This window comes from Ambystoma mexicanum, chromosome 6p (genome assembly GCF_040938575.1).
Source record: "Ambystoma mexicanum isolate Mex_15411 chromosome 6p, UKY_AmexF1_1, whole genome shotgun sequence".
NCBI lineage: Eukaryota > Metazoa > Chordata > Amphibia > Caudata > Ambystomatidae > Ambystoma > Ambystoma mexicanum.
Window position 1 is genome coordinate 494,654,120 of NC_090935.1, and position 26,149 is coordinate 494,680,268.

Below are 26,149 nucleotides of genomic sequence, written 5' to 3' on the forward strand. Positions count from 1 at the left end.
TTCCCGTGGTGGAAAAGGAGTTAACGAGAAGCCACCAACTGGGGGCGGAAGATTTTATAAAATCGAGTGGAATATCCCTCTGGGCCCGGGGCTCTGGGCTTAAGGCCCTTAATGGCCACATCGACTTCCTCACCTGTAATGGGGGCCTCGAGACTTTCCCTTGCTGGGGCCTTGAGGGGTGGAAGGGCTGCACCCTGCAGTTGGTCTCATTATTCAATTTGATCTCTTGGAGATGCTGTCATTATCTCTGAAAGGTGGACCCCCGCCAGCCGCAACTTATCTCGTTCTGCAAATTGGAACATGCCATGGGGGCCGCGGAAGCCCAAGATGGCGTTTCTTTTCTTGGCCTTGGCAAGCTTGTTCACCAACAGTTTATTTGCTTTATTGCTTTTGGCGTTAATACCACTGTTTGGTTTTGGTTAGCAAGTGCACCGTGGCCTCTACATAATGCGCCTCCAGCCTCTTCCGTGCCGCCTGCAAAGCCCAACCAACCCTTCCGCTTATGGGTGGCCTCAGCTTCAAGGATCTCATCCTTGTGGAAAGCTGCACCTTGAGCAATCAGTTCCCCTCTCAGCACAGCTTTCATGGCATCCCAAGTGTTGGCTGGGGACGTGTCCTCATTCCGGTTTTCCGCAAAGAAATGTTTAATCGACCTAGCAATGGAGTCCCTTACCGCCATGTCGTTTAAGTTCCATCGGCGGTGGGGAGGAGGATTGGGATCATGTGCTTGCAGGGTCAGCGAGACTGGGGCGTGATCAGAGAGGACCCTGGGGCCAATGGTGATGTCTGTAAAAGCCAGGACTTGGAGGAGGGGGGAGGAATGGTCAAGGCCAGCAGCAGGTCAATCCGGGAGAAGGTTTGATGAACGCACAAGTAAAGTGTGAAGTCTTTCTCATCGAATTAGATTACCCTCCAAGTGTCCACGACCTCTAGGGTCCAAAAGAGGTGCAGCAGGCTCTTTGCCAACTTTAAGTCTCTGGAGGAAGGGGGATGTGATTTGTCCATAAGTGGTTTGGGGGCTCAGTTGAAGTCCCCTCCAATGCTGACTTGCCCCTATGAATGGAAGGAGAACCCCTCCTGGTTATCATTGGGAGCGTAAGCTGAGATGAGGGAGTAGAGTTGGCTGAAATGAGGCGTTGCGATGAAGCGGCCACCGGGCAACGTAGTGAGTCCAGGATTTGCGGTCTGAGATCTTTTGCAAAGAGGATTGCCATGCCACCCCCCCTTCTTAGTGCCGTTAGAGGCCAGGGTTTGCAAGGGAAAGAGTCTACTACGAAGGCGGGGGAAGTCCGCTGGGTTCAAGTGAGTCTCTTGCAAAAAGGCCACTGAAGCCTCCCCATCCTGTAGGCGTTGAAGGTTCGATTTCCTTTTTGGGGGGGGGGGTGGATTTGAGGCCTCTGACTTTTAAGGTGACACATTTTTGTTTCTGATGCAGGGGCAGGAGCTCTGGAGTCGGTGCAGGTTCCAGGGGCGGGGGTTAGGAGGGGAGGGGGAGGGAACCAATGTCAGCCATAGTTGAGAGGTGCGTTCTTAACAGGATCATCCTGTGGCTGGGTTATTTTAGGTTGCCTCCAATGGGAGGATGGGTCTTCCAAAGTTGACCTCCACCGGGGGGGGGGGAGGCGATCAGGATTCCCCATAGCCAGCAGGGCTATAGCCAACCAGGAGGGTTGGATTTCACTCCAAGGGAAATAGGGTGACATGCGCCTTGGAGTCGGGCATGGGCTGCACGGGGGCTGCAGCAGCAATTAGTGATTCATGTTCCAGTGCTGTATGTTCCTCAGGGACGCTCCCGGACATTACTTAATTTTGCGATTTCTTAGCACTCTTGACCAGGGTGCCCGCCTCGGTTTGGGGGAAGATCTGCCTGGTCCGGTCTCCGCAGGGTCAGGGGAGAGAGTCTTTGTGCCCCCAGGAGAGCTGGGGCGTAGGATTGCTGTTTCATCATCGAGGTGGCTAATCGTTTGGGGGGGGGTTCCATTGTGAGGAAATTGAAGAGCCGTTGGAAATAGCCACCGGTAGCGAATCTGATGGTCTCTGAGAACAAGCGTGAGCGGTCGAAGGGCCCTACGCTTCTGCAGCGTTGGGCTGAGACAGATCCTCGAAGATTTGAAGCGGGGAGCCTCAGAGTTAGTTTGTCACGCGAACAGCCTATTGCGGAGATGGCTTCCTTGGTGGTATACAAGTGGACTCTCGTGATCACATCCCGTGGGAGGGGGGGGGACCAAAATGCTCTTGTTCCCTGCAGTGGTCTCTTACTTTCTCACAGTGGGCACACACACCTCCCTCCCTGAAGTGTTGTCCCTTTTTTCGTGCATTGGGCACATACCCCCTCTCTCACTGTGGTGGTCTCCCTTCTTACCTGTAGTGCTCTCCCTTTCTCCCGGCAGCACTGTCCCTTTACTATCTTCAGTTCAGCCATGCTGCAGAGGGCATAGGCACCCCTCAGCAGTGATGTTCATTACTTTCGTGCAGTGAGCACATACAAGGTCCCTCCCTGCTGTGCCCTCTTCTTCCCGTCCCTGCAATACTCTTTCTTCCTCCCTGCAGTTCGGTCTTTCATGCACTGGTAATTACACCCTCTCTCCCTGCAGTGCTCTCCTCCCTCCCGGCAGTGCTGTCTCTTTGCACCCTTCCGTGAAGATCCGGACTGCAGCAGAGGCCACTCTGCCCCTTTCATTCCTGCAGTGTGCACATACACCCTCCTTCCCTCTGTGCTGCGCACCCTACAGCACAGCCCATACATCAAAGCACGGTCACACCCATCATCCCTGCAGTGCTGTTTCTTTCCAGCAATGCACCTCCCACAGCAGAAGGCAGGGTGACCTTCGTTCCCAGTGATGGCTGTCTCTTTCCTGCAGTGTCCTACTGTAATATCTGCAGTGCTGTAATTTTCCTCCCTGCAGGACATCTTCCAGGGTGTACCAGGTTGATCATCAATCTTGAGCATCTGCCAACTGGACTCTCCTTGAGCGGACAACTACTAAGTCCCGGTCTGACTCATCCGAGGACTTAAAAAAATAATGCCAAGATGGTGTGTGTGTGTGTGTGGTAAAAGTACCCAAAGAGGAGTGGTCCTGGAGGCCCATGATGACCTATCTTTTGATGGTTGGCAGTCTCTTGTGACCAGCTGTGCATGATGGCCATGCCAATTTCAGCCGATATACAAGTTAATGACAGCCACTGCCTAGAGAGTGCGTGAAGTCTTAATTGCTACGTTCATCACAGGGTACCATGATCGGTAGCATTAATCCCCCTAGTTTCTGACATCGACAGAATGTACACAAGTTCAGAGGGCAGATGAGGTGAGCCTGTGATGGATAAATGAACACGATTTGTGCCGGGCCTTAGAGTGCTATTGGGGATACATAAACTTTGGGTATTTGCAATGCAGGCCTAATATAAACTAGCTTAGATGCGCTAAGTGAGTATACTGGAAGCTGCCATGGTGCATCATCTGGACATCATTGAATCCTTGTCTGCTGAGTGGCATAACATAATGGTATGGCCGAAGTCCGGTATGCGCCAAGGTGTGAAGTATGCATAGTGTAAACTGACAAGTATTCACTACCTGGTTTCAAATGCACTTACACAAATTAGAAGAAAAAGTGGTGTTCCTTTGCTTATTCACTTTGGCTTTGTTCTATTAAAGACTGATTATAGTGCTCCAGTTTAAATCGCCGCTTCTTTAAACGGCTGTTTCAATTGGGAAGCTTTTGTACTTTAGCCAGTAACAAAACATTGATTTGACTTTCTCTGATGCCTTTGTCTTAGGTTTGTATAGAGGATCAGTTCTTTAATGCTCGTTTGAGGGTAACATTTTCTTTCTCATTGAATCTAGACCTGCAGCTGTGGTCGTGGGACGTTCTGCATACATCTTCTGTTTGTTATGCTTCGGGTATTCCAGTTGGAGCCAACAGATCCAATGCTCTGGCGGAAAACTCTGAAAAACTTTGAGGTAACCTTTTTTAATGCATTTCATTGTCATGAAACTGTAGCTTGGAACCTGAACTATTTTGTGTGTTTATTGATGCGAGATGACCCATTCTAAAAAAAACATTTTCATGAATTAATGTTCAGTATACACATTGCTAATGGATTCTTTCCACAGATTAATTTTCCTTCGATGTTCTTAGCAGTGCAAGCTGTCTCTGGACATTTTATTCAGGTAGCAGTGCGGTTCCTCCTGGCACTGTTACCAGCCCTTGACATCTGAGTATTTCTGATGCTTGTGAATCTGCTTAGAATCACATGCTGTGCATATAGTCCAACATCTAGTGGTAATCAGAGTATTGCGTCTTTCTTTGGAAGATCGAAAAGGGACGTAGACCTGGACGTGACTGTAACACTATCCCTAACATGACGTGTAGTGTACTCAAAATCCTTCACACGTCGAGGACCCAGCAGATTGTTTTTTTCTACCCCTCTATTCGGTCGCACATGCGAAGCTTGTACAGAGTTTATATTGCTTGATCAATCCTCAAGCAGTTTACACGCTAACCTTCGACAGCTGCTTCAACAGCCACTCGATGACTGATCTTGTCTTGCGGATGGTCTTTCTGACTCAGTGACTGATTTCCACGCAACCTTGGTCCTCCCCCTCAGGGGAGAATGAGGCCCTGTTTTTTCCTGACTTTCTCTCTTGAATGCCTCTTCTTTGCATCTCGGCTGCCTTTTCCTTCAGTCTGGCTGCTATTTCTCTCGGCTATGGAACGAACACCCTTTAAATTCTGCCTGTCTTGCAATGGCAAATTTCCCTGGAAAGATTCCCATCGCTAGAGAAATCGGTGCCTCCCTCGCGCTGCAAGGCCTGTACGCTTTTTCAGCCCAAAAGCTTAAGCCTGGCACACAAAGTGGTGGGTGGCCTACGCCATGCAGGCAGAGAGTCACTCCCCTACCAGTGCTGTAGCTTCGGGCGAGGAGTTGGTTTGCAGCCATGGCTCTGATTCTGAGGCTGTTGACTTAATGGCAGAGCCTATACGTTCCTGCTTGTCCTTCCCTGGCCCCGACAAGCATGCCACAGAGGGGGAGATCAAACCCTGATGACAAGGGCACACCTAAGTGCCCAGCCCCTGCGCTTTCCACGACTGATACTCTGAGAAATATTTAGACGCCTATAAGCCTGTCAATTTTCAACATGACCCACTGGGCCTCGCAGTTCAGCGCCCTCTGCACACCCGCCATCGTGGCCTGCTCACTGTGAAAAGACCTCTAGTGCAATGGACGCTCATGTTAAATCTTTCACTCTTGATGCGGTAGTGTAGAAAGACGCGATCAAATGTGCCCATTCATCTAAAAGGCTCCCAAAGATTTGAGAGAAGCTTTCCAAAGCCCACCTACATGGCTCTGACCCTGACAAGGCCTCCCCTTAACCTGAGGGGGTATTTTCCTGCCTCTTCCCCTCTATCTAGGGCCCTGCAACAGGGCACTGCTCCCACTACCCAGCCCTTCCCTCCTGCTGATGTATCAGGCTCCTCTAGGTGGACTAGAGACACATTTGCGGCATGTATGGATAAAATGGCCGAATGTCAACTTTTCAGGCCAGGTTGACGATATCCTTAAAAGACATTGGTCTGTGGATTCCTGTGCTATCACTCAGAAGTCAATGAGTCTCCTTTCACTGGATGCAAAATTTGCATCCTTGGATGACCAACGTCCACAAGAAACCCCTTTGGCTGTGTTTATGGACGACCAGGATGACCCTCACCAGGATATCTACTATGTCCCTGACCCAGGCCATGCAGCTTAGGACCCTGTTCCTCAGGACACAGACTGGAACACTGTTGATGATCAGGGCACGTGCCACTCTTTCTCATGACCCTCACAACATTTTTTGGGACACTACTTCTCTTGCTCAACCCAGGGACTCGTCACCTATCAATGACCAAATGCTTTTAAACAACCTTCTTAAGACAGCTGATCAATTTAAAAACACCACCCAAGAAGCCGTCCCTGGCTAGGACTTCGTGAGATCATCCCTAAAGACAAGGTCCCAGTCAGTCAGGCTATCCCACTCTCAAACGCAGTGAAGAAACACCAACTCCCTCTCTGCTGACACCCTCGATCACTCGAGCAGTCAACCCTTGAGTAGAAAAGATGTTCCGCCCGGCACCATCAGACCCTCTGTATATCAGGGGCTACGCTGTCCCAGATTCCCTGGCCCGTTACAACCAGGAAAAGAGCAGGAGTGCCATTGTCTTAGTCGGTCTCCTCCAGACTAGAATTGCAAGAAACTGTACGCTCTCTGCAAACGTGTCGCCACCTCTGCTGCCTTCTATACCCAGATCACTAACACCACGCTCCTTTTCAGCTATAGTTATGTACAATAAGACCTCTGGGGCCTGGGTCCAAATTACCTTCAGCTGTCCCTCCGTAAATACCTTCTCTCCCGAGCTCTTCACTCCAACTCCCTCAGGGTCAGTCATTTTTCAATGAAACGAGCTGGGGATAGATCTGTCTTCAGCTGGGGCCTCCCTCTGGAACAGTCTCCTGCCACTCTAAAACTTGAGGAGAGCCATCTCTGGTTCCGGAAGCACCTCAAGACCTTCCTCTCTTCTGCCTTCGCTCCTCCTCTCACCTGTTGATCTGTTATGTCTTGGTATTGTGCACCTGGTTACCCTCTGACTTTCAGGTCAAGGTACCTGCTCACCCTGCCATGCACCCAAAAAACCCACCCATCCGCACTGTCTCCTGGCAATCCCTTGCACTGGGGTCTGTATCTGTAATCCTACAGTCCCCCCCCTCCCTCTCCCCCACCTTTTCTGCACTTAACAGACACTCTGCCTGTTGACTTAAACCTAGCACTTGCCACTTGCTGGCTGCACTACCACTGTTTGTTGCTTTTTTATTATTTATTTTATTTATTTTTTCTTCCTTTGCTTAGCACTTTCCACTTATCCCCCTCCCATGCACTTTCCCCTTTCCCTCTCCCATGCGCTGGCGCGTTCTCAATGTCACTGGGCCTAGTAAGATTGTTGTTTTGGTCTCCCTTGTTCCCTCCCTTGCCTTGTCGCGCTCTGAAACGCTTTAGGTCTAACACCAAAAACTGGCTTTCTATGAACACCCCTCACCTGAGTGTTTAGCACTCCCAGAGTTATCTACCTATTTTTCTCTTGATAATGCACTTTTCCTTCGACCTGTATATGCCCTATTGCTACTTCGCCCAACCTGCCTTTGTTTATAGCCCTCATTGCTTTTTTATGTATAAATTGTATGTACTCATTCCTGCTTTGTCATGACTATTTTGTATGTATCGATTTTGCAACTAAGCTGTCTTGTAATGAGCCCAGATACCCTAGGGTGTGGTGCGCTTTATAAATCAATAAAACAAACTTGTTTACGAGCGCGATACAAATAAAATATCAATAGAATGGTGACTCGTACAAGAGGGCCTCCAGAATGTGCCATAAACAACCCACACCCAACTCTTATCTGTGGTCATGTAAGGACGATGGGTCACGCAAAACATCTTGAAAAATACTAGGGGTGTACCGAATAGTATATCTAAGTATTCAGTTGAATAGTTGCCTTTTTAATAAATAAAGTTATGTAGACAGGATAAACTCTTTGAAAACTTAACAATACAATTTACAGTTTGCAGAGCCATTCTTTATTGAATTTCTCTTCCTTGGTATCTATGAAAGAAGTTTGTGTAAGCCATGTAAAGAATAAATGATACTATGGAAATATAAGCAAACAAAGACACAAATGTAGGCTTATTTTTTTTTAATGCTGTGCTTTGTGATCTGCTCTTTTCTCGTGCTGCTTAATTTTCACATTCTTTATCACCGGCTAGGCTAAAGACTAATGCCTTGTATATTCCCTGCAGAGATTGAGAGGGCTGTGTTAGGGAAAATTCTCAGAAATGTGCTAATTCCTCTATACCTTAGAGACCCCCAGCATTTTTGCTGGACTCTAGGACTTTTTGATTTTTAACCTGGAGAGAGCGTGACCATTTTCCTACTCATGTATTTTACTGTATTTTAAACTGTTTATTTTTTTGGTTTTGGGGTCTAACAAACTCCATAGGCATTATCTTTTTACATTGTGACACAAATTCACCTTCGGTGCAGTGGCACAGGGGAAGTCTTTCAGATTTCACAAAGGTTTAAATACTTTCTCTTGTATAAACTACTGTTTCCAAGAGAAGTATAGTGAAATTGACTTTACTTACCATTGTAAACTTTCTAGACCCAGCACACACTATCTTACAATAGGGTGCTGGTGGGGTTATTACTTTTTATCCCTTTGTCTAGTTTCTCATGTAACAATCTTATGTTGCGCTTTCTACAATTAATGGCTGGTGGCAGTAGACAAAGGGGATACTCTATTTCGTATCGAGTCAACCCTGCAGCACCGTATTGTAAGATAGTGTGTGCTGGGTCTAGAAAGTTACAAATGTAAGTAAAGTAAAAGATGATGCCTTTGGAGTTTGTCAGACTCCACAACCAAAAGAAACCTAGTACAAAATCACGTTAAAATACATGAGAGAGTGGGGGAAAAAGGGTCTCATTCTCTGCGGGTTAAAAATCCATCAAAGTTGCTGGGGGTCTCTAATTTAGAGGGAATTTGCACATTTCTGAGAATTCTCCCGAGCAGTCCCCCATGTCTCCCCAGTCATGGGACGAACATATTTTACCCATGCAAGGGAGGGGAATCACTTCAGATCAGTGGGTATTCAAGACTGTCTCCCACGGGTACTACGTAGAATTCCTCCAGCCACCCCTCTACCATCCACCCAAGAGCAGACTGTTGGTCGAGCATCTGCAGAGCCTGCTGGAAGAGGTCCAGGTCCTTACAGAAAAGGGAGCAATCAAGTTTGTCTGTCATCTCCAGATAAACCAGGATATTTATTCACTATATTGCGCCCTGTTTTAGATCTGCGTCCTGCAAACAAATATTTATTCATTTATTTATTTGAATTTGTAAAGCGCCCACTGCCCTCGAGCATTGTAGCGCTGTTAAGAAGGCTTGCTCGGTTACATAAGTGCAATTAGAAGGCATACATACATAGATGATTTCTTCAGACAATTACAGTAAGAGCATAAGTGATTACATAGATTGGTGGGCAAGTATATGGTGCCAGCCACATCTTACACGGAGGCAGCTATATAAAGTTGCAAGGTCAGCTTCGGTGGGCAAGAGCATGGTGCCAGCCACATGTTGCATGGCGGCAGCTCCAAAACAGCTGCGGGGTTAAGAATAGTATGCATACATTAGTGCTGCCTAAGGGTTGAATGGCGGCAGCATCTCATGAATACGTGGTCATGTTCAATGGGCAAGTGCAGCGGCACAGATACATAGGAGAGAAGCTACAGATAGGTGCATGGTTGGTTTCATACATAGAATAGGGCCAGTCCCTTAATGGACGGTGGCAAGTGCATACTATTACATAGGTTTCAATCAACGGGCACTAGCCTAGAGCAAATCTCATAGAATGGTGGGCTGCTACATACACTTACTGGGGTGGGAGGAGAAGGGTGGAAGGAACGACTAGGGGATAGGTGAAGGGGGTGGGGACAAACATGGGCAGGCGGGGGGATGGAGAGTGGGGACATGAAAGGGGGAGAGGAGGGTACGGGGCAGTGGAAGGGATGAGGGGCATTCACTCACACTGGCGACCAGGGGGAGGGGGTGGGGAGCATACACTCGGGCTGTGACCAGAGGGAGGGGGTGTGGGGCATACACTTGTGCTGTGACCAAGGGGAGGGGGTGTGGGGCATACTCATTCGGGTCCCGGCGTACCGTGGTGGACAGGGGTAGACTGGGCCTTAGGAGTGGGCCTTAGGAGTGGGCCTTAGGAGTGGGCCTTAGGAGTGGGCCTTAGGAGTGGGCCTTAGGAGTGGGCCTTAGGAGTGGGCCTTAGGAGTGGGCCTTAGGAGTGGGCCTTAGGAGTGGGCCTTAGGAGTGGGCCTTGTGAGGAGGGCCGGCCAAGCCTGCTGGCTTTCCCATTGTCCCTGATGTTACATGCTCCAGCCAATCAATGCCCCCCAGCAGCACCAGGCCCAGCACTCCAGTGCAGGGTAAAAACGAGTGGCCATCTTGGAAAGGCAACTCCACATCAGTACGGAGCATAAAGGACAGCAGAGGAAACGAAACTGAGCGATTTCTGGCTCAGAGTCTGCAATTTACAGATGTAGCACATAAAATATCATTTGCAGAAATGTTCGTTTTCGAGCGTCCTTGCGCGCATCTTGGAGTGGCCCAATGGTAAAGGGCTTACCCTTTATGTCAAGCCATCAAAGTTTAGGATGACGTCTCCTCAGGAGAGAGAAATACTTTTATTTGGTTTTCATCATTTACAAGAAACTGCATTTAATAGTCTACAGTACAGAATACAAAAAAGGACGCGGTTAGACCCCGTTAAAAATAAAACAGTACAATTCATAATTCAAGATGATAAAATATATAATAAAAATTTGTTAAAAGCTTAACATTTTCTTGCCATGTGGTTGACGGCCTCGTGATGTACTATAAATCATTAATAAAACAGGCATCGAAACAGTACAGAGCAAAGTTCGTAGCATCAGTAAGATGTCTAATATTAGTACAAAAATGTCTCTTCAGCCAAAGGTGTCTCAATAGAAAATGGATTAGATCCTCTTCGGCCCGCTTCCACAGATACAAAGCTTCGTATTAAACTGCCATGTCATCCGAGCCCCAAGTGGTAAAACCTTCAGGCACATCATTGCAATGATACGTCTTTGATCCGGGGAGCACTTAGCAAGCACTTAGCGAGAAATGTGCGCAATAGATACGATGAGCCCTCGACAAGTGACCAAGAGAGCATCGATTTTCCATGCCATTTGTCACCAAGCTCTACTTGCTTTCATACAGTGTTTAGTAATCCAACCATACCTTATATCATCAAAGACAATACCCCATACTCTTCAGGAAGTAATCCTACTGTTGCGACAGGGGAATTGCATGGCCACATTGTGTATAAAGGATGTATACTTTCATAGTTCAATGATGCCAGCACATAAAGTACCTCAGGTTCAAGATGGAGAAAACCAAGGGTGTTTCCAAAGGTACTAGCAGCGGTACTAGCAGTACGCAGACAATCCATTCCAGTGTATCCTTATCTTGCCGACTTGCTCATAACCGGCGACTTGCACGGAACGTGTCTGGAGAATACCCAGAAGACAGTACATCTCCTTTTCAATCTGGGGTTCTCGATCAACGATGAGAAATAAAGTCTGGTCCCCAGCCAAGTCAAACAGTTTCTGAGGCTCTAATTTGGACAGAAGACAGACTTGTCTTCCCCTCCAACGAGAGGACAAAAAATGTTCCAGATCCCTCACTATGTAGCCAGTCGCCAGATTACTGTATGCAAAGCCAAGCGGCTGCTGGGAATGATGGCATTGTGCGTCTTCCTAGTTCCACACGTCCGTCTGTGCATGCGATCCTTGCAGGAGTGACTCTCGAGCCAGCGGGATGATCCAGTGGTTGTCTCGACAGCCCTCGTTCAGTCTCTGTGGTTGTGGTCAGAGTTAAACTTTCTGCATGGGAAACCCTTGGTATTACCCATATTGATAGTTTCAAATTGACCGTATGGGCCTCCCCCACTCCCCATGTGTGTGGTAGTGATTGCGTTGGTGGGGTTGGGGGGGCAGGTCAAGCTGAGGTGTCCCCTGCTTCCGCAGTTCTGGAGGCGGGAGACCTAAAAAAATTTAAAGCGGACTCTGCAGCATCGGATCCTACCCGCGTAGGAGGGACTGATCTGACGCTGCAGGGTAAAAACATGCAATGATGCCAAAAGGTAAGTAGGGGGTGGGGGCTTTTAATTAGGGCCGTTTTTGGCCACAGCAAAATTTGACTTCGCAGTCAAATTGACCACAGTGAATTCGGCTACAAACAATTGTGCCACGGCCAAAACATATACATACAAACCCTTTACCACCCCTGAGGACACTCACCACGGACGAATCTGTCGGGTGGGGAGCTCACCTCCTTCAACAGACAGATCATTTGAATCTCTGCCCCCCCACCCCCAAAATAACTCTGCTCATAGAAATCACTTTTCCCAACTTTGGTTCTCCTCAGACATCTTAGACTCCAGAGCAAAAAAAAGGAGAGCAGAACGCCACTGGCATAAAAATCAATCCCTCTGTTGATTCTCTTAACAAATATAAGGTAGCTGTGACATCATTTAAAAATCTTCTTTTGAAAGCCAAAGAATAAAACTCAATGCCAGAATTGAATCTGCCAAATCTAAGCCTAGAGAACTTTTCAAAGTGCAATCTGAATTTAAGGGTACTCCTGTAGATCCTCTTCCAGAAGTGGATAAAATATGGAGTCCGCACATTCATGACTGCTACACGCAGAAAGTTACAGCAACAAAACATCTCATCAATTGAATTTATTTCAATCGTCTGAGGAAGACCCAACACCAATAGGTCCCCTCTATGACCCAGCCTTTCCCTGTTCTTTTATGCAGAAAGCAAAGTTAACATAGGCAAATCAAAGTTAAAGCCTCCCTCCTGCAAAGGAGATTGTTTCCCTGCTTCACTAATTTCAAGACACTTTTACACCCTTGGTCACCACTCCTGTAAACCGGTCTTTCGCTGAGGCTGTTGTCCTTGACAACATCAAGGAGTCATGGATTACCACCTTGATGAAAAAGGAGAATCTCAATATCGGATATCCCTGGAACTTAAGGCCCATCACTAATGTTCCCTTTTTTGTGAAAGATCTTGGATAAGATTGCACTTGATCAATATCAAGATTTCATTACACAGAATGACATTCTTGCTGTTGGTCAGTCAGGGTTCTGAGTGACTCACGGAACCGAGACTGCTTTACTCAATCTTAAGTCCAATATAGTGGAGATAATTGATAAGGGTGGCCAGGTACGGTTGCTTCTCTTGGATCTTTCGGCTGCCTTTGATTTGGTCAACCATGCAATCTTGGCTGGCAGGCTGATGAGGTGAGCAGATGAACCGAGTCAGCGGCAAACTGGCTTGAATCCTTCCTTGGCCCGCAATCTGCTTATGTGACCAAGGATAATGTGCAGTTCCTTAAGGCAACACTGATTTGTGGGGTGCCGCTGGGAATCCTGCCTGTCACCACTTGTATTCAATATTTACATCAAACCTTTGTGCGATCTTCTTTCCTCACTAAGTGTCTGCTTTGCAAACTATGCTGTCGGCACCCAGATTGTGATAGAACTGTAAGGCCAATATAGTGAGGACCTTGAGAAAGTTAACAGCATCTTCCACGCCATACAATTCTGGATGGGCAAGAACTATCTGGCCCTTAATGATAAGAAAACTGATCTCCTTCTATTAGGCACACTGGCAAAACTTAATCATATGGATCCCTCTTATGCTAGCTTTTTCATAGCAGGTAACGCTAATAATGTCTCTGACTTGGTGAAGACACTAGGAGTTTATGTTGACTCCCACCTTTCCTTTAAGAAGCTGTTCTTGACCTTCAATCCTCCTGCTTGTTCTATATCCATCTAATATGGCAAATGTGCCCCTACCTGTCGTTAATCTGGGCTACGATTGCAGTGGCCATTATCAACTCTAAATTAGACTACTACAATAGTCTGCTTATTGGATCTCCTCAGGCCAATCTAAAAAGCCTACAAGTGATACAAAATGGAGCAGTCTGGGCTGTCTGCGGCCTCAGTCGACATACTCTCATCGCTGAGGCTCGTAGAAAACTAAATTGGCTCCCTGTCAAACAATTAGATTGAGCTGGTTCATAACTGTCTCAGGCAAAGCCCCGAAATACTTGTCAGCCAGAATCCTCAGAGTTCCCTTTCGGCGAACCCTTTACTCCAATAAAGATATTCTTCTGAAACAACCACAAATTCTATTGAAGAGGAGCGGTAGCTCAGGTTTTCATGCCTGGGCTCCAGATCTCTGGATCCAGCTTCAGTCTGCCCTCAAGGGCTGCAGGTCTACCACCCAGTTCAAGAAACCACTAAAAACATACTTATTTGATCTGGGCTAATGCAACCATCTTTTTCTGTGACTCTCCCTTTCCGAGTTCGACACTAATCTCTGTTTTCTGTTTGTTTGTTTAGTCAGCGCATTCAGGCCTATGAGTTAACGGCGCTATATAAGAACATAATAAATAAATACACTAGATATTAGGAGTGCGGTTGTATATTAACTTAAAGACTAAACCACTGAGAAAGACAAACCAGTTCTTTGGCTCTGTACAGCAGGTACGGAAGGGCAGTCTGTCTCTAAATCGGCTATTTCCAAATGGATTGTTAAAAGCATCACACTATGTTGCTCTCTTGCCAAGAGAGACTTAACCTTTACGCCTAGAGCTCACTCTACTCGGGGCACTGCGGCTACCATAGAATTTATTTCAAATGTTCCTCTAGATTCTGTTTGCAAAGCAGCAACCTGAAGTTCTGTTCATATTTTCATCCAACACTACTGCTTAGACACACATTCTAAGTCTAATACCCAGATGGGACAAGCTGTGCTAAGGCATCCCTTTGCTACAGTTCCTTCACACATCCCACCACCATCTCCTGGCACTGCTCACTAGTCTATGCAAAGCATGGGATTCTAAGCAGATTCACTATCGTCAAAAGACATAATTATTCACCGCAATCATATTTCTGATGATTGTATCTGCTTAGATTTGCATGCACCCAGCCTTCCTCCCCTCTTGGAGTAGAAGGAACATAGACATCTTGCACCTCCTTTACTTCTGTATTCACTCACGCATTATGTTAGGCTCCCTCACGGTAGAACAAAAACAACCGGTGGGAACTCGACGCAAGAATGATTTTGGGTACAATACTCCTCTCATTAGAGATAGTTACAATCATGCCCATGTCGACGTCCCTTTTTGATCTTCGAAAGAAAGATGCAATGCTCTACGATTACCACTAGATGTTGTACCATATGCACAGCACATGAATCTTTATTAGATGCAATCATCAGGAATATGATTACGGTGAGTAATGCATGTTACAAAACCCTTTAATAACACAAAGGAGAGAAAAGAAACTGTTGGATCCTTCGATGAAGAGTTTCTGTCCCGTTGGTGATCTCCAAAAGGAACGTGCCCCTACAGCGAAGAAACATGTGAAGAGGAGGAAGCACAGGAACCCATCCTGCTCTCCCAGTGGCTCAAGACATCGCCATTCTTCCTCCTCCACACAGACTAAGCCATCAGCCTTGCTCCAGTGATGCTGATCAGACTTTGGGAAAAGGAGACTGGGTAGGTGATGACTCCTCACTTCTCCAGCATGGGGTCTGGCATAGATTCACATGCTCATGAATATTCCCCGTCGTCAGGCTGGGAATCCTCGGTAAAGAAAAAAATCAGTATCAGTTTCGTTTCTGATCTGTCTTTCTTAGTAGTAACCAATCACTGATCTCTGGGTCATACTGTCCCCAGCCAATGACTGCCCTCTCCCTAAGCCCCGCCTCTCGCAGCCATCCTCAGATTTTTACCGCACGCTCAAGTGTTGGGAGTCCTCGTGGTTTAGCTCTCGAGTGTTTGCTGCGTTTTCGCGCTTTTTCAGAGATTTTCTCATTTTTTCAGTTTAATCGAGCCTCAAGCTCCAAAGTTTCTACTTCCGATAACGGGGACCCGTTTTGGAATTCTTCTACGCCCCTCAAGGGTGAGGTTTTCGTCGAGTTTACGCTTCTTGGAGGATTCCGGAAGATCTGTGGCCTACATCAACAGACATGGCCCAGGACAAGGGAAGCTCGATGCCCGGATCCAAGCTGTTCAGGTGCTGCCCTGGATGCGGATTACAAAACGTTTTCAAGGAGGATGAGAATTCGCAATGTCACTACTGCCTTCATGAGGACAAGACTCACCTGGAGAAGGACTGTGCGTTCTGCAAGAACCTTTTGGAACGGACCAAACAAGATCGTTGTTCCTGCCTCGCCGCCTGGCTGGAGAAGGGCACAGCAGGTGAGAAGGTGAAGAAAAAGTCTGAGCGGGCTTCTAAGTCCTGTGAGGGCGCCCCGGCGACAGGTGCCCAACAGAAGGCCAAGCACTGAGTCCGCGGGCACCGGGACCTCCGAAAGGTCGGGCTCTTCGGCTGCCTTCTCTGGCACGTTCAACCACGAGCCAGTGTTCTGGTTCGGGGAAGAGGAAGTCCGAGAACCCGGGTAAACTGCTGGAGTGGCCCCGGTCAATCTCGAAGGGGGAGCGAGGCGCTGACCCTCCCCTCAAGGCGAAGGCCCAGGATGCACCTAAGATGGTGAGGGCTTTGATCCAACCGGCAAAGGCCTCTATCGAAGTGGTCGCTGCGACCCTGGCAAAGCCGGCTGAGACTACGCCAGTGGAAACGGCCTGTGGGCCCAGCCACCGCGGAGGGAATCCTCTTTCCAGCCCATCGTTAAGACCCCCGTGAAGTCCCCAGTGGAAAAAGAGGGGGGGAAGCCGGTAGCCATTACAGACTCGGAATCAGCCTCTGAGGAGGAGCTGGTGGAAACCGTGAAGGGCCTCAACGAGAGGTTCATAGGCCTCAACGAAAGGTTCGAGAAGGTTCGATCCCAGGGGACGGTTCCCGCTGACGCGATCGAAGATAGCAACGATGGCGACGAAGAGGGCCCAGTGGAGCGGCCATCCCGTCAGTTGCAGCCATTACCCGAGCCCCAGGATAGCTCGCGGCCATTTTGTTGGCGATCCAATCCTTATGTACCAAGATAAGGACGAGATTACCACAGACCCCGACGGAGGATCCCAGAACCAGGCCCGTCGGGAAACCCTCCGAACAAGCGGAGGAGAGTCCACCCCTCTCTGCCCTTCATGCCTGCAAGGCCTGTGGACCCCTCATCCCCCTCGCCGGACCCTAGAGAGGATACGGCGACGGATACAGTGACGGGGACGGATGACAACGGTGGCGATGACACAGCGGACATCCCGTCATCACCCACCCCCCCCTCGGGCTTCTCCAGCCAACGAAATTGGCTCCTTCCACGCCATGATAACCAGGGCATCCGAGCTCTTCCAGCTCTGCCCTGAAGACAAAAAAAGGAAGGGTTTCTTTACCAACGACGAGAGGCCAAGAGGAAGACGGTCCTCGCGGTGCCTTTGCACGACGACATCTGGGACGAGGGGCTTGCTGTCCTTAAGAACCCTTCCACGACACCCGCCAAGAGGGACGGGTACGAGAAGAAGTACTGAGTCCCTGATGCCGCCCCCTTGTGCCTCAGGGCCCAGCCCATGCCGGACTCTGTCGTCTCGGCAGCGGCTAAGAAGAAAGCAGCGGGTGCGACGGCTTTAACTTCCACTTCCCCGCCGGACAGCGAGGGCAAGAAGTTGGACTCCATGGGACGACGAGTCATCTCGGCGGTGACGTCGATTAAGGCGGCCAATGCCTTAGCAATCGTGGCCCGCTACGACAGAGAGCTCTGGTTCAAGATAGCTCCCCTGCTAGACTTCCTACCTGATGACAAGAGGGCGGAGGCCCTCCAAATTCTGCAAGAAGGCAAGGTGACGTCGGATCATGCCGTAACGGTGGCAACTGACATTGCCGATACCGGATTTCGCCAAATGGGCAACAGTTTGCCTCCGACGACGAGGATGGCTCAAGGCGACAGACTTTTGCCAGGAAGTCCAGACCCCAGAGTGTTGGATATGCCGTTCGACGGCAGCAACCTTTTTGGTAAGGCGGTGGACGAGTCTCTACAGGCCATCAAGACCGACCTCGGAGACGGCCCGGGCCCTAGGGGTACTTCAACAACGACGGCCCTTTCGGAGCTCCGGAGGCAGACCGGGTGCCTCCAAAGGATCCAGCGGTGGCTCCTCCACGTACCGCCAGACGGCCTGCTCCTCTTCCCAGGAGGCCTACAGAGGTCGCGGCAAGCAAAGGGGATACTGCCGTCGTTGCCAAGGAGGCCAAGGCGGCAAGGCTGCCTCCACGCAAGACTGACCCGGCCGTGTCGTCGGGCCCCCACCGAAGCACCCCGGTGGGAGGCCGGCTGGCTAAGTTCGTCAGCGTGTGGGAGTCTCCACCGACTGTTGGGTGCTGGACACCCTGGCCAACGGGCACTTGCTGGAATTCCAAAAGATGTGCCCTCGCATTCCTCCCGTGGCCAGGAAGGAGAATCACGTCCTTCAACTGCTGTTGGAGGTAAGGGCGATGCTCAAGAAAGGTGCCATCAAGCTCGTCCCCAGGAGGCTCCGGGGCTCCGGAGTGTACTCTAGGTACTTCCTCGTCAGGCAGAAGACAGGCGGTTGGTGCCCCATCCTGGGACCTACGTCAGTCAAACAAATACAACAAGGCGCAGAAATTCATGATGGACACCCGCCAGTATGTGCTGGGACACCTTGAGGAGGGCGCCTTCCTATCATCGTTGGACATGGAGGATGCTTACTTCCACATCCCCGTTCTAAAAGGGCACAGAGTTTCTCATGTTCGTGGTTCAGGGACGCCACTACCAATTCAGTTCCTGGCACCAGTGGCGGCGCGGCTGCGCCTGCAGGGGATCCACGTCTACCCCTACCTGGACGACTGGCTAATCCGGGCAAGGACAAGGGAACTCGTCGAACACACTGCGAGGACCGTCCGGCTGCTCACGGAACTGGGGTTCGCCATCAACTACCCCAAATCCCACCTGGTTCCGTCGCAAGTAGCACTGTTTCTGGGAGCGAAGCTCGATACAGTGGGGCAGTTGGCCTCCCCGTCAGAGGAGAGGACCAAGACCATCCTGGGCAAGGTGCGGCGCTTGCTAGCCACGAACGTGGCCAGGGTGAGGTCCATCAAGTCCCTCCTCGGGATGATGTCATCATGCATCTACCTTGTACCCCTTTGCAGACTTCGGATGCGTCCTCTACAGGAGTTCCTCGACGCCCGCTGGTTTCAGGCGACGGGCTGCTTCGAGGACAGGATCCCTCTCGACGAGGAATTCCGTCGGGCGAGTCTGTGGTGGGGTACCCGTGCTCACCTCACTACAGGCACGGACTTTCAAACCCCGGTGTTTCAGGAGACAGTGATGACGGACGCCTCTCTGGAGGGTTGGGGGGGCCCACACCGGAGATCTCCACGCAAGAGGCCTTTGGCTCCCGGAGGAGATGTCTCTCCACATCAACATTCTGGAGCTCCGAGGTGTGTTCTGGGCGCTTATGTCGTTCCTCCCGTCCCTCAAGGACAAAGTGGTGAGTATCTTCACCGACAACACCACCACGATGTTCTACATACGGAAGCAAGGGGGCACCAGATCCCCAGCCCTATCCAAGGAGGCCCAGGATCTGTGGCACTGGGCCGTCGCCCAGGGGATGTTTCTGGTTCCACTTGGCAGGAATAAAAAAAACACCATCGCTGACTCACTCAGCAGGGAGCTGCGCTCTTGTCACGAGTGGGAACTAGGTGGATCGGCTCTTTCGACGATGGGGAAAACCCTGGATCGACCTTTTTGCGACGGCGACGAACTCCAAGTGCCAGAGGTTCGCCAGCAGGTTCCCGCAGCCGAGGAGCATGGGCGATGCTTTCTCGTTCCCCTGGGACGGCCTCTTTCTATACGCGTTCCCTCCGTTGCTGCTCCGCCTCATCAACCAGCTCAAGAGGTCCAGGTGCAGAATGATCCTCGTCGCACCGGCGTGGCCGAGGCAGATCTGGTTCCCGGACCTTCTGGACTTGTCAACGTCCCCACCAGTCAAGCTGCCGGCGGACGCGGATCTTCTCTCCAGAGAAGGGGGCGCCATTCCCCATCACGACCCACAGTCGCTGAACTTGCAGGCCTGGCTCCTGCAGCACTAGAGTTTGGAGGGTACGATATCCCGGCTGACTGCAGAGAGGTTCTTGCAAAAGCCAGGGCGTCCTCAACTCTTAAGTGTTACGGTCATAAGTGGAAGAGGTTCTCTGTCTGGTCCCGTGCACAGAAGATTAACCCTCTGTGGATTACGGCCACTCAAGTACTGCCGTACCTACTGTCGCTGGCCAAAGCTGGACTGTCTCACGCCTCCATCAAAATACATCTGGCTGCCATCTCCCGATATACCAGGACTACGGGACGGGCGTCCTTGTTTTCTCACCGCCTGGTGAAGGAATTTATGAAGGGACTATTGTTATGATATGATAAGGCATTTGTAACGTGCCTATACACAAGTGTTTCAAGGCGCGACGAGGCAGGGGGGGGAACAAGGGGAGACAGACAACGATCTTACTAGGCCAGGTGTCATTCAGATCGCGCAAGTGCAAGGGTAGAGGGGAAGGGAAAAGTGCATGGGGGAAAGGGAGAGGGGAAAGTGCAGTACAGGGTTATTAGCATACAGCATACAGGATAAATAACAAGGGCCAGCTGGTGGAAAGTGCGAGGTAAGTGCAGACAAGTGCTCGGAAGGGGGGCTGTATGGATACAGACACAGTCCCGTAGTGCAGGGGTTGCCGTGGAGGCAGTGCAGGAGAGAGTGGCTGGGCCGAGAACGGTGAATGGCCCATTTGCAGATTCAGTGCAGTTTCAGTAATATTAGCAGGGGAGAGAAAGCGGAGGCAAAGAAGGTTTTGAGGTGCTTCCGGAACCGGAGGTGGTTCTCCTCAAGTTTCAGGGAGGTAGGAAGGCTGTTCCAGAGGGAGGCCCCTGCAGTGGAAAGAGATCTGCCCCCAACTCGTTGTTTGGAGAAGCGGCTGACCCTGAGGGAGTTGGAGGCGGATGAGCGAAGAGCTCGAGAAGGAAGATATTTAGGAAGTGAGAGTTGAAGGTATTTTGGCCCAAGGCCCCAGACGGCCTTGTGGACAATACAGAGGGTTTTGAACTTGATCCTCGCAGTCACTGGGAGCCAGTGTAGTGATTTCAGTCCTGGAGAGATACAGTCCCTGGGCTTGAGGCCAAGGACAAGTCTTGCAGTCCTGTTCTGGATGAGTTGCAAAGGGCGGAGAGTAGAGGCGGGCAGATTAAGATGGAGGCTGTTACAGTAGTCCAGTATTCCGATCGTTCCCGCCGGTGAAGGCTCCTGCCCCGGCATGGAAGCTTAATGTGGTGCTGACCAGGCTCATGGGGGCGGGGGGGCCCCATTCGAGCCTATGCATTCGGCGCCTTGAAGTTCCTGTCATAGAAGACAGCCTTCCTCGTGGCCATCACCTCCACACGACGAGTGGGAGAGATCCAGGCCCTATGTTGCAAGCCTCCATACTTGACTTTTCATGACACGAGGGTGGTGCTGAGGACGCACCCCTCCTTCATGCCCAAGGTGCCATCGGACTTCCACCTCAACAAGCCCTTGGTATTACCAGTTTTCTTCCTGTCGCCTTTGACGCCGGCCGAGAGGACTTTGCACTCGCTGGATGTAGCTAGAGCACTGAAGTTCTACGTGGACCGCACGAAGAGTTTTTGGAAGACGTCACAACTGTTTGTGAACTTTGGGTCTGTGAATCAAGGGAAGGCTCTCTCAAAGACTTCCATTTCCAGATGGCTCTCCGGCTGCATCATGCACTGTCACCGGTTGGCAAACCAACCGCTGCCCGGCCGTCCGAGAGCCCATTCGACCAGAGCGATCGCTGCTACTACGGCGTTCCTGTCTGGTGTGCTCCTGCTGGACATCTGCAGGGCTGCTACGTGGAGGTCTACGCACACCTTCACAAGATTCTACTGCGTCGATCGGGACTCCAGGGTCGGCCAAGCAATGCTGCACAACCTGTTCGCCTAAGGTGAGCCTGGTGAGGAGGTAAGAATTGCTTAATGTTGAGTTTTGGATGTAATGCTTAATGTTGAGCCTTTGCCACCTCCCGTGGTTGTGCATGTGTATACTGCTATGTATTCTTTTATTCATGAGCATGTGAATCCATGCCAGACCCCACGCTGGAGAAGGAACAAGTTACTTACCTGTATTCACATGCGAACCCTCCCACCTACCCCTCTGCGGCTCTTCACTTGGTCATCCTGCCACTTTGCGTGCTACCAAATCTGAGGATGGCTGCCAGAGGCGGGGCTTAGGGAGAGGGAAGTCATTGGCTGGGGACAGTATTACCCAGAGATCAGTGATTGGTTACTACTAAGAAAGACAGATCAGAAACGAAACTGATACTGATTATTTCTTTACCGAGGATTCCCAGCCTGACGACGGGGAATATTCATGAGCATGTGAATCCATGCCAGACCCATGCTGGAGAACAACAGTTACAGGTAAGTAATTTGTTCCTTAGTCCTCCTCACCTAAACAGTGCAAGGAATTCAGGTTCAATATGCTTGACATATTTGCCAAGTCCCCTGGTGGCTTCGGCCTCTGCGTCATGGCAGAGACAGATCCCACCGGACTTGTTGAAGCCATCAGAGGTGTCTGCTCGGCATGTATGCCCCCTAGACAATTTCCAGCCACAACTGCCCCACTCGTATGATGATCTGTTCCACTTTCAGGCATGGAAGGCTCTGCACTGTCTTCAGCATCAGCAACAATTGCACTTAGCTGGTATACTCTCCAGCATCTCTTCAGTTCTTCTCAAGGATGGGTCTGAGTTTTGAAGAGGGGGACACCATACCTTATGGGTTTGAACTCTGACGAAAGACCAGACTTCCCCAGAGAGTCCTAGGACCTGGCTGACTTTGTCATATGACTTAAGAGTTAAGTGGATTGTATACCTGCCTAGTAGTAAACCTTTTGCAAGCACATGACCATGGCAAGCCTGGTGTGTTTCAGAAGAACGTTGCTAATCTCTGCATCCACCTTGGGGCGCAATTACCAAAGCGCACCAACACTTTACTTTTCACTCAGATCAAAGAACACTGTAAATGTAGTAAAGAATGTAGTAATGCAAGTAAAGAAAACCACATTAAGTAATAAACCAATTAGACATCAGATAGGTAAGAGTAGAAAAACACAAACAAAACATTATAGAACATAAGAAATACTTTGAGATCTTTCCCAGCTTAAAGGAGATGGGACCTAGTGCCTTAAATGTCACAAGTGCAAAAGTCAACTTTTGCAGGGAGCTAGTCGTTTGGAGAAGACTGAACACATGTTGGCAAAGTCACCATGTATGTGTTTCAAGTAATGAAGAACAAAGCAAGCAAGTCCCCCCCCCCCCCCCCTGCCGACCCCCAATCCTGCCACCTTAAGGGAAGCCTGGGGAAGGGAGGGGATCAGAATTGTTGGCCAGAACGTCACACATGACTAGGCAAGAGTGAGGTTGGCTTGGTTTTACACCCATTAATCCCTGAGGGCAGTAATAACCGCCATGTAATCTCACTCCCTGTACTCAGATTCCGTTGGAAACCATTACTGAGGGTTCTGAATTTACTGGGCCCACCTCGTGCCTATATACAGTTGCAGGACAGGGTCCATGGATCGTTGATGCAGAGCTCCCTTTCGGCTTTGGGTTTTAGGTCTGGCTAGTCGGCCGTTTCGTATTCTGGCAAGATGGGTCCTGGTGCTGCGCAACTGGATGACCATGGCTCTGTTAGGTACGTTTTTCTAAAGTCCAACTGGGGTTACACTTCATAAGACTTCTCTTGGTATTTGGGACCCAACTCTTAATATAGTCCTGTGCTACACAATTCGGTAGCATGGCTGAGCAGTCAGGCCTACGTTAGGAGGGAGTTATGTGAGCTGTAGAGCAGTACAAAGAAATCGGTACATACAGAGATCAAAGAAAAGACTCAGTTATATTAAAAATATGCACGCGCACACACAGCAAATCTAAAATGCAGAAACTACTGATAACATTAAAGTGGAAAAGGAATTGGATTATAAAAGGAGTGCAGTGAGTAATTGTTCATATACTTTTCATATCCAGCACACAGTGACGTCAGTTAAGTACAGTAAAAGCACTTCTATCTATCACCTTTGCAAAATTCAGTTTAAGGGGAAGTAAAGGTTGGACAGAACAACGCTAGCAAATGGTAAGTATTTTATTTATTAGTATTTATAGAGCGCACAACAGCCCTGAGGCATCGTGGCGCTGTTACATTGAGGCTTGCTGGTTACATACGGATGCAAACTTAGTTACAGGTGGTTACAGCGTACAGTAACCAGTACACACTCGCAGAGGGATATAGGCAGTCTGTTTCCTAACTAAAATAGTGTTCACAATTCGTCTATGGAGGAACCAGCATTGCCAAAGCCAGTACAATCAAGAAGGTGGACGTTTGTGAAACAAGGAAAGCCACAGTCAAGTGGACACCAGTTCCAGAGTCTTCAGCGAAAAGTGAAGTGATCAGTCTGTTCTTGTAGAAAACACAGGAGCTCAAGAGCAGCCTTCCTGTTGGAATAAAGGTTGCAAGACCTGCACAGTGGAGTGGAGGTCAACTCCCAATTGAGAAAAAAAGCACGCCAAAAGCAAAGGAGCACAGAAAATGGCCTAAAGTAAGTGTAACCCAAGCCCCACATTACCTGAAGAGTGAAGTTGAAAATGTACCTGGTCGCCTTCTGCATGCACTAATGAAGACCCTGATTCCTGCTCCTTGGTAGTGTTGACAAAAGGGGGGACCTTCAGTGGGCTTCAGCGCCAGAACTAGAGAGAGGAGGAGTAAGCATTTAGCTCACTCCAGCGGCTTTGTGGTTTTGGTGCCTTTTTTCTTAGTGCCAAGAAGAAACTAATATTGCAGGTTGGATTCTCTTCGAATACTCTGACCTGAACTCTTGTGAGGGGACTTTTGGTAAAGAATCCCTGCCTCTGGAGGTCCACACGGATGACTGAAAAGTTTCAGCGAGATGCAATGTTCGCAAGACGATGCACTTGTAAATGGTTCAGAGACCCTGGTATTGGTGTTTTGTAGCCCTGGAAAATCGTCGCAGGACGTTTGGGGATGGCCCAAATTGAAGAAGTCCTTGAGGCAAGTTGGTCCCACGAGCCCAAGGGAGGAAGTCATCCTTGCCAGAGCTTCCCTTTCGAGATGAATACAGGGCCATCGGAGCTGCATGGCTTCACCTGTGTTTCCGTGGCTGTTGAAGGTGCTGCTGCTGGCATCTCTCCTCGTCTTCAGATTTCTTGTTCCAGTGGTCAACTCAGCCTGTAGTCCCCAAAATCCTCGCCCTATATGCTGGGACCCATTCACTCACACCCATGGAGCCGTCGGTCACCCAGCGGTTGGCTGTCCTCTGGGACAGCCAGCTGCCTAGTTGGTTTCAGCCAGGCATACCCACAAAGGACAGCAATGTTTCGGTACCCTCCCTCACTGCCTGCCTTGCCAGACACACTGGAGCCTGGGCGTGTTTCAGGGCTGAAGCCAGACAAAGGCAAAATTCACAAAGGACCCAATCCTACATTAAATGATAGGAGAGTCCAGAAGGAACTGGCAAACAAATTGCAAAAAAGGGGGAGAAAATGGCCACCCATGGGTTCTGTACTGCAGCTGAGAAATCAGCCTGCTAGTAAAAGGCACAAAAGGTAGAAAAAAGTATACTGTCACCAGCCATTTAGATTTGTTGGTCACTAACACAATATTACATGAGTAGTGGGAAAAGGGAGTTAGTGTAACCACCCAGCACCCCACATAAGTGGTGTGTGCTGGAACCACAAAATAAAGGGTAAGTAAGATAACTTATCTTACTACTCTTGGGAATTGCAGTTCACAGAAGAGAATGAAATACAACATAAAGAGAAGTCCAAGGGGCTTCTCAGTGACACTACACAGGGGGTGCTGGGTGTCACAGATGCCAGACACATGGAGGAAAGCATACTTCATAAAAGCAGTAACATAAAAATCCCAGTCAGAAAAAAGAAATGAGGGAGTGGTCAAAAGTTCCATTCACTCAGGAGAATAAAATCAAAAATCTAGAGACCAGCAATGCTGGGGGTCTCAGGTTAAAGGGAATTAGCACAGAAACTGAACATTCTCCCTAACGGGCACGATGAAAAAAGGCTCACCACTAAGTTCACAACCTGAGAGGCCCTCTAGGGCATGATGCAGATGGGAGACAGCAATGACCACGCAATCAAGGCGTAAGAGGACAAAGAAGCTGTTCCTGCAAGCCCCACTTGGGTCAACAGAGTCCGAAGTCTGATCTCTGGACGGTGACCGCTGCAGCAAGGTATCCCAAGAAAGAGCTGGTTAGTCCACTGGATGGTCCCTGGACATTGCCAGACTCTCAAGGACCGCATCCTAGAGCAGGAGATAAGAATGGTTGTTCCCACCGATCCAGGGGTTAAAGCACCATTGAAGGCCTTCATGAGATCAATGAAGCAAGTCCTTGCCGGGACGGTTGCTGAAGGCAATGCTGGTTGTCTGCATCGATGATCCATGGGTCTACAGTGGGATGCTCCATTTCAAAGGGGTCT

The 26,149-nt window shown here is 49.5% G+C and overlaps 1 protein-coding gene across 2 annotated transcripts in view; it reads left to right on the forward strand.

Annotated features, from left to right (window-relative positions):
• MAP3K1 (mitogen-activated protein kinase kinase kinase 1) overlaps positions 1 to 26,149 on the forward strand; it is a 752,184-nt gene that overhangs the window by 305,291 nt on the left and 420,744 nt on the right. For both annotated transcript variants that reach the window (XM_069627298.1, XM_069627297.1), the window contains exon 5: positions 3,842 to 3,958. In XM_069627298.1, the coding sequence (XP_069483399.1) occupies positions 3,842 to 3,958 (117 nt within the window). The remainder of the gene's footprint in view (positions 1 to 3,841; positions 3,959 to 26,149) is intronic.